Source organism: Triticum urartu, unplaced genomic scaffold (assembly GCF_003073215.2).
Source record: "Triticum urartu cultivar G1812 unplaced genomic scaffold, Tu2.1 TuUngrouped_contig_4741, whole genome shotgun sequence".
NCBI lineage: Eukaryota > Viridiplantae > Streptophyta > Magnoliopsida > Poales > Poaceae > Triticum > Triticum urartu.
In genome coordinates this window covers 1-9,442 of record NW_024115355.1, presented here as the reverse complement: position 1 = coordinate 9,442, position 9,442 = coordinate 1, and the positions used below count along the sequence as shown (strand labels likewise).

Here is a 9,442-nt window from a genome sequence, read left to right as displayed (position 1 = left end):
CCTGAATCAAGATTTCCTACTTGAACTGAAGTTCTATGTGATAACCTTTAAGACCCAAAAATTACTTTATAAAGTTTATATGAAAGAAAGGTTTGCACCTACATGTTATCAGAAGTTATGTCTTAGACAAGGTAATGTTCTTTTTTTCCTGATGAACTAGACAAGGTAATGTTTGAACTTGGAAGTGACCAAATCATTTGCTTTGGTAATGCAAGAGTGTAAACTAACTATTGCATATACATCTTAGCCCCGGATTTTCAATTTGTGCTTGCGTAATGTAGAAATTGTTTTCCATGGGGCATGGACTGAAGGTGAGAAAATATCATTCCTCTGGTGTTGTAGTAAATATATCTCTTCTTTAGAAAAAGAAATTCCTTTGGATTTGGGAGCAGTATATGGTGAGTTTCTTTGATCGTCAGAGCCGATGCTTCCTTTGAGATAAATTTTAAGAGGTACTGCTTAAGTTCCATGTAGGGATTAGCTTCCGGAGAAGGCAATGTGCCATATCCCAATTAATGTGGTATAAAACATACTCCTTGGCGATACCGGGTCTGATTATTTTGTAGTAGCTCTGATAGGAATTCTCATCTCAACAAAGTTTAGAAGCATAGTTCTTGCAATATGATTACATCAAATTATATGAGAAAGCTTCATGAAAGAATACATCTTCAGTCATTTGACATGGTTCTTGTTGGGATTTTAGTGGTCAGTTTTACTTTGAGATATATCCATTTGCTAAAATGCCACATGAAGTAAGACAAAAAGGTACTTTTTGGATAATTTGATTTAGACATAGTATAAGCTGGACAAACGTGCATTACATATTGTATTACAACCGATCCTCTTGTCAGGATCGTATATCAAGTGCTAATACATCTGCACTGTAGCTAATGTATTGATTTTATCAAGTGCTAACATGAGGTTCTTTGAACTCCTCAGCTGGATGTGCAGAACATGTGGACGCGCAGAACACATGGAAGATGGATATGCAGTTATTTTTGCTAAATCACCATCCACTTTCAACCTACTTGCCAATCACTCAAGGAAGCTATAATGTTGAGAGTATGGTGCTTCCCCTTCCCCTGCTACATGGTTTTTCAAGCCAAGAATTTTACTGTAAAGTTTAATGCTTTGTATGTTATGGCGCTGCTAGAAGGAGGGCGCGAGAGGGCCGGCCGGGGACCTTTTGCCCACGGCCGGGCAAGAGAGAAGGGATTTCCTTCTTAATTCTTGCTTGATTAGATTGATACATCTCCTCTCTTTATATAGAAAGGTTTACTTGACTCCCAAGCAAGGCTTACTTGACCCCTAAGAAAGCGACTCTTATCTCTAATTAACCCTAAGACTAACTGGCCCATTAGGCCCGTTACGTACTCTAACACTACACCCCACCTGGACATGCAGGTTGTCCTCAAGCTGCAACCTAACCAACTTATAACCATGACTCAACGCAACACACCTAACACCTAAAAACAAGCCTTTTACATCTCGGCTTGTTTTATTATTCTCAACCTGAAATGGACTGGGACGCTTTATTTTGGACCCCTTAACAAAAAGTGGACACCATCCGCACGTCGGACGTGCACGTGTACAGCCACCTGGATCTCATGGACACTATCTGGACAAAAGGAGTGCATGTGTAGGACCACCTGGAAGTGGTCGCAAGAGTGACCAGCAGAGGCGCCCTCGCGGCGGCCGGTGACGGAATGCAGTGGTGCTACGTGGTGCGCTGCTGTCGGTGACACCGCTTACTTTACCCCTAAGAAAGCGACTCTTATCTCTAATTAACCCTAAGACTAACTGGCCCATTAGGCCCATTACGTACTCTAACATTGTGTATATCATGTACCCTGATAGCTGGTCTCTGGTTCAAAGGAACACGATAACATGAAAAAAGGTAGGGATTGAATTGTGCAATTCCCCTCCATCCTGCACATATTATATTTCAAATATGCTGGCATTTTGGTTCTATTTTACGTACTTGTTTGTCATATAGGCATATGCAAACATTCATCTCTAGAACGTTGGGTAAGTGTTAGCATTTGATACTGTCATAGATAGGCTTACAAAACAAAAATGAATGCCTGTTTTTAAGTTGTCTCTTGAAGAAAAAGCAAAAAAGGGGAAAATATGATATTATTTCTAAAGGTATTTTTTTGGAGGTATCCAACAATATCCATTTATATTATATTTTTGAAAACAAGTGAGTATATTAATCAGACTATCAGGAAGAGAGATGTTCCAAGCTAAATAGATTAGCAATAATTCGAGATGACGAACCAACTATCAGGTGTAAAAGCAATGGGCAACCTTCCTCTGCATGTAAATCTTAATATCTAGAGAATGATACCAATATGAATTTTGTTGGGTGGATATAAATTTTTGCAAACTATAAAAAACTTATTAGGTACAATCAACTTAATAGACTAGATCACCACACGGTGCTAAGTGAATCAACAAGCTAGCTGCTAATCAATTGTTCAGTTCATCAATTTGCATAGAAAAGCAAGTTTCAAACATATATGACTAGCACCATGAGGATTTGGCACGAGGCTTGTTTTTTGTTGTAAGATGATGATGAGAAAGCGATCTCCAGGCTTGAGTGCCTCTGTTTGTGTAGCATACATATTACTGTTGGAGTACTTGTCCATGGTGGTCTATCTATGCAAATAAGTGTAAATCTGTATTTTTTTCCTTCACATCTACCTAACTTATGATCTTTAGATTTTCCACTAATAAGTTAGGAAAAATGTACAAAAGAGTACAAAGTTTGGGCTAGGCTAACAGATACAATGAGATGGAAGGAGGTTTACATGGTAATATAAAAAGAGAGGGAGGAAGAATTACAAAAAGAGGTCAACCACAAGATAAGAGAGTATATGTGATGTTCTTTAATTAACTCTAAAAGAAACCAAATAAAGGTCCTTCTTAAACAAAACCATCCAATGGGCAATGCCACAATGGGATGTATCTTTTTTTAACACAGTTCAAACGCAGGCGATCATACATACATACATACATACATACACACAAACACTCACCCATATGAATGCACGCGTGCACACCTTATCCTTATGAGCACTTCCGAGAAATTGAGCTGACACATTATCAAGTCGCCACAGACTCCTTCATAGTCCTCGGGAACGTCTCCTCTGAATGCACACCGCCGGAAGGCCTGAAATAAATCTAGAAAAATGCGAGCACCAATGTCAAGCCGAGGACTTTAACTCTGTTGTGCTCGGGATTTGGGGAGACCAAACTGTTTCAGACAGTTGAATTTTGGGAAGCCTGATGGACGTCTGTTTGACGTCCGAACACTCTCGGGCATATGAGGAAGAATTGAGTTTTGACCTATATACATTCTAGCCCGTAGCAACGCACGGGCGACTCACATTGTACCATGCAAATAAAGTTAAAGACAACAGTCCTCACATTATATGGGAATATCTTAAACCCATCAAGTAGATCTAAGTTTGTAACAGATAATTAGTTGGATTATTGCACTCTACATACAACTTTCTATTAGATTTCTTAGCATGCAATATTTTTGGATTTCTTATGAACTTACATCGCAAACTGAATGGATTTCAATTACTTTTCAATTGTCACAGAATATCATTTTTATACATGCAAAATTTGACATGCATTACATTTATATATGCAACCGTAAAAATATATTCATGACACAGCCCGTAGCAACGCACGGGCATTATACTAGTCATAGAGTAGTATCATACATACGATAGTACTAGCGTATGATACTACATCCCTAATGCATAGTATTATATGTTGGTATCATATAGGACTATATTTATTGTCATGCATGACACAAAGTAGCACATCATTTAATATGATACGGTATCATGATATGATACTCAAGCCTCTCTTTCTTCATTTAATTCCATATCACTTCATCAAGATTGCTTAGTTGGCATGCATGATACTACCTACGATATTCCCATTACGACCAGCCTAAGAGCATCCGCCGGATGCTCTAAACCCGTCTCAAACATCCAGACAACGGCCTTTCTCATATACAGTCCAAATATGACGTGGATATAGGGTGTCTGCACATGTCCGCCGACCTCGCTGCAGGTCGTAGCGGTCCCACCTACAGCCACTGAAGCTCATTTGTCTCTCATTGCCGCACCCAAATTTTAGTTTCATGTAGCCGTGCGAGGCGGACGCGGCCGGCTTAAATAGCCGCGCCGGCGGATGACAGCAAGCTTCTATGTTGTTGCATAGGTCAATCAATTCTCGTTGCGTGAACGAGATAACTTGACACTAGATTGCATTTTTATCGATCGATGATTGTTCATCGAGTGTCAAGTCCGTCTCATTAGTATATGTTGATACCCTTACTACGGTGACAATAAATTTTTATTTTCTTCATCCAGTTATACCGACACATTATGATTTAGAAGAAAATAAAACAATGCTGACGTGAATGTTTCCCTCGTCAACCATAACTATGAATCTTCTATGTGATAAATATATATCATTCGTATTGATGGTCTATCCTCTTAAGAAAGTATATATCATTCGTATTGATGGTCTATCCTATTAAGAAAGTATGCAATGATATCAAAAGCTTACCGCTTCTGGATGATCCGGCTATTTAAGCTGACTGACTTGCTCGTCACGCGGCTAGATGGACCTAATACAGATGTGAAAATTTGAAGTATTTTTCGGTGTGTTTTGACAGCCCTGCCGGCCCAAGACAGACGTGATAATCATCTATTTTAAAAATAAGGTATGTGATTGCAAATGGTAAATTTTAAAGCCTGGCAGGTCACTATCCATTTGCACATCCGCAGACGTTTGAGGACCCAAATTTGTGGGTTCCTGCTGTAGATGCTCTAACACACAACAACCCAAGTGTATAGTACAATGACTAATGTAACATATGGCAAAATAACACAGATACTGGGAAATACCTTTTGGTTTCTAAGTGTTTATACATCTCATATGACAAAAGAAATTAATAATTAGAAAAGGTCAACAAAGTTTGAAAGTTTTTTATATATAACCTGATTTTTTTAAACTCACAATAAACCTGACTTTCTTTTGCACAAGTATATAAATTTTCACGAATAGAAAACCAGCATTGACTTCAAAGCAAAAAAATGTTTGCTAGTTATTATAGGTAACTATTCACACTATTTTGACCTTTCTTTGTCTTTTCTGAAAAGAAGTCAACAAGATTTTTTTTCCTTTTTGTGAATTTTTTTACAAGTACATTGGAAGGTTAAGTTTATTTAAAATAATTAGAATTTGTTAACCTTTTATTTAATTACTACTCTCTCCATCCCTAAATATAAGTCCTTTTAAAGATTCCAATATAAACCACATACCAATATATATAGTCAGGTAGATTATTTGGGAGCAAAACAAGAACATGTAGCAGACCAAAGTCTTTCCATCATATGTTTCTTCGTCAAATTACATGCATGTAATCTTCTTGCCGAATACAGAGGCGCACACACGATCCAATTCTCGCTTCAGCCTAGGTGGGAGAGAAAGGACACGCACGACATGCTAACACGAGCTGCTACTCCAAACGCACTCTTCTTTTGCTGTAACCACCATCACCACGAAAAAAACGTACGCAGATATATCTTCCTAACGAACCAACAAATCCAACAAGGCACATTTCATATCCGCAGCTGCTGTCCGTCATCATATGTCGGCCGAGAGGAAGTTGTCAGACAAGGTAACCTGGAGAGGAAACGGAGGAGTCAGCAAGCATATCGCATCGAAACAAAACCAACTTCGTGAGTCTAGCTAGGGTTGAAGAGAGTGATTGGTTACCTTCTCGCCCAACTTGAACGGCGCCAGGCCTCTGTATGGGCAGGTGCTGCATCGGAACGCATCGCCCAACCCACACTGAAATTGCAGGTTCACAGAGAATAATGTGAGATATTCAGTTGACCACATGCATGCAACGACCAGTGGAAATCACCATTTGGCACTTTATGTCTACAAAGAAGCAATTGTACTTACACTGCCACAAGCTGAGACAGGGTTATCAATCTGTTCTGCAGTGAGCCCCAGCTTCTCCACCTTCTGCTCAGCCTCGGCCCTGCCACAACTGCAGTTCTTGCATGCCTTCTTTGTAGCTCCCACCTCACAATCTCCTACTGATGAAGCAACAGCAAAACTTTCAGCATCTAAACCTAATAGAACATCTTCACAATATTTAAACAAGATCTGAGGATTTGTTGGCTTTACCAACTGGAAGCTGTGGCTTCTTCAAGTCCTCCTCAGTCAAGAGGCTGTCTTCGTCAATCAGTTCATCATCGTCGTCAATTTCAATCTTTGGAAGAGCCTTTACTGCTTTCTTCAGGGGGAAGGAAGAACCCATACTCCACGAGGGCTTCTTTGCCTTGATCTGCAAATGATTCGAGTTAGCACTCATCATAGAGAATAGCATGTACAGTAGCCTTAACACAATGTGCCATACTCACAGTAACAGATTGCACACTATCCTGCGAGCTTGTGGCAGAAGCTTGCACTTCAACAAAACCTCCCATGAGTAGCTGGCGCTCGATATAATTGTTTGGCTAATGCAGAGGAAAATAGAGAATCAGGCTGTGCTAAATTAACATTACAATACAGTGGATGTGAGCAAAAACAGACACACAATTTACCTTCTGATCAGCAGAGGGTGTGAAGCTCTGTACCAGCACAATTCCACCAGCTTTCAGCACTCGGCTAATTTCAGCAACCAACTTATCCCCAAAGCTCTCCACATTTTTTATGACAGATAGAACAGCACCCACCGATGCATCATCAAAAGGCAACTTCCCACCTGACCCATGTTGACAACAAATGTATATATCAGATTTATGATAAACTGAATTTTATACAAGGATATGGCATACTGAAGCATAGTATAATAAGAACCAGATGCAACTAACTAAACTAAGTGTTTACTTCCCCAGCTTCTGAGACACAATGGATGGTCTGTTGACACTATAGATTCTGGCTTAACTACATAGTGTGAATTAGCACTACATTAAAGTCCATGAATGGATAGCCTCGCAGGGAACATATTTTCTCTCAATTTCTTTCGCGATTAAAGCGAGAATACCAACCTATTTTTCGTTTTCCCTTCCGAAATTGGTAGTATGTGTTTTGCGTGTATTCTTATATTTGAAAGAACTGGGCAATTAGCATGAGGAGCTTCAAGTCGGAAACTACAGCAGCAGCAAAGGTAAACTCCAATCCAGCATATCAGGAGCGCACATAGATTGCTCAAAATTGAACTGCCGCGAAGTTGGAACACAAGACTAAATTAGGACCAGCACACAGGCAGTGTGCTGATAAGAAAGGGGCAACATCAAATCTGATTCTAGCCTATCCCCATTCCCTTGAGAAATATTGTCCCTCGGATGTTATTTATTCTGAACATGCAGAGCATAGGCATGCACGTGGCTATGGGTCCCACCTGAGACCCATGTTTACAACAAAATTCTACAAACAGTAACATGACAGACTTCAGTTTTATATACAAGGATGTGTCATATTGAAACTGAAGTCTACGTAAGAGTCATCAAGAGCAAAAACAACGCATGTCAAATCCCAGATTTGTGAACTAGAACTACACAACAATTAGATTGCCTGTCCATAAGAAAGACGTCGGGACAAATAACATAGTGTAATGGCAATTCATATAGCCGACCATGAGTGGTAGCCTAATAGCCAAAAGGTCTATTCTGTGAGATATACTAGTATATTTTTCTCCCAGCCAAAACAAGAATATAGGCGTCGCTTTTCCCCGCGTTTTTAACCAGCAAGTACGGTGCTTTCTTTGTATTCTTTACATGTGTAGAGTAACACTCAAGTTAGCAAAGATTGTCGTATGTAGAATAAGTTTAAACCTATCAAGTCTAGGTATGAAATACTATTCGCTCTGATCGTATAATCTGAAGCATAGCAGAATAATAAGTGAGCACGATTACGTGTTTACTCCTCCCAGCCTTTTATGACACAACAATAAAACATGTGTCCACACAACAGACATTAGCTAAATTACATAGTTTGTACTAGCACTACATTGAAGTGCATGAGTGATGGCCTGATGGGAAAATGATTTTCTCTCCTTTTCCCTCGCTATTAAAGCAAGGATACCTATTATGTTTTCCCTTTCTCAATTGGTCGTATGTGCTTTATGCCTACTCTTATCTTATATTTAACAGATGGATAAGTATTGAGGACATTTGAGAACTAGGCAATTAGCATGCTAGGCATAAGCTTCGAATCAGAAACTACAACAACAGCAAAGGTGAACTCGAATCAAGCATATCATGAGTGCACATAGATTGATCAAAACTGAACTGCAGCGAAGTCGCGACACGACCAAGTTAGAACCAGCACACGGGTAGTATGCTGATAAGCAATAGGCAACTGTGAATCTGATTCTAACCTAACCCTCGGGAAATATTATCATCTCAGATGTACTTATTCTAAACGTGCAGAAGGTCCTAAGCCTATTATAGGCATACACATTGCTTCAGATCCCACCTGACCCATGTTTACAACAAAGTTTTGTGAACAGGTACATGACAGAGTCAAGTTTTATACAAGGATGTGACATATTTAAACTGAAAGACCAAGTAAAAATCGTCAGGAGCAAAAATAGTAAAATGTTTACTCCCAGATTTGTGAAGTACACAGCAATTGGATTGTTTGTCCATAAGAAAGACGCCGGGACACATAACATACCGTGTAATAGATAATTCATATAGCAGCCCATGAGTGGTAGGCTAACAGCCAGAGATGTTCTACTATGTGAGATACTGTATATTTTTATCTGGACGGATGCGAGCGGACAGAAATGAGTCAATATACTCCCTCCGTTCCGAATTATTTGTCTTGGATTTGTCTAGATACAGATGTATCTAGACTCATTTTAGTGCTAGATACCTCCGTATCTAGACAAATCCAAGACAAGTAATTTGAAACAGAGGGAATACATCTGATTTAGTTAAAAGTCAGAATATCCTATATTTGTGAACGGAGGGAGCGGTAAGTATGTATGTGTTATATGTGTATTGTTCACATGTGCACAGTGGCACTTTCAAGTTAGCAAAGATTATCATACGTTGAATAAGTTTAAATGCATCAAGCCTAAGTATGAACGAGCAAGAAGGCAATATATGGTGATGAGCAAGGGGCAATCCCAAATTTGATTATATAAGCCACCGCTCGAGAAAGAGCGTACCCTCGGATTTTATATATTCTACTACTGTAATAAAGATGCAGCGGGTCCTAACCCTAGCATGGGCGGGGCGACGCTTGAGCGAAATCGGTAACAGGCGGAAGGGGGCGAGATGGAGGAGGCGTTACCGACCGAGCGAGGCGCACTGCGTGATGACGACGACCTCCTCCCGCGAGACCCCGGCGGCCGCCGCCCGGGCCCCCCCCGCGCGGAGGGGCA

General features: G+C 40.0%; 1 protein-coding gene across 1 annotated transcript; it reads right to left on the bottom strand.

The window, feature by feature from the left end:
* Positions 1–5,401: 5,401 nt before the first annotated feature.
* Positions 5,402–9,437, bottom strand: LOC125528247 (anamorsin homolog; the record flags this gene model as incomplete). The annotated part of the gene is made up of 7 exons (XM_048692742.1): positions 5,402–5,718; positions 5,812–5,886; positions 6,004–6,140; positions 6,232–6,391; positions 6,468–6,563; positions 6,651–6,811; positions 9,356–9,437. Coding segments are annotated over 7 exons (750 nt in total), but the record flags the coding sequence as incomplete, so codon positions are not given.
* Between the last annotated feature and the right edge of the window lie 5 nt (positions 9,438–9,442).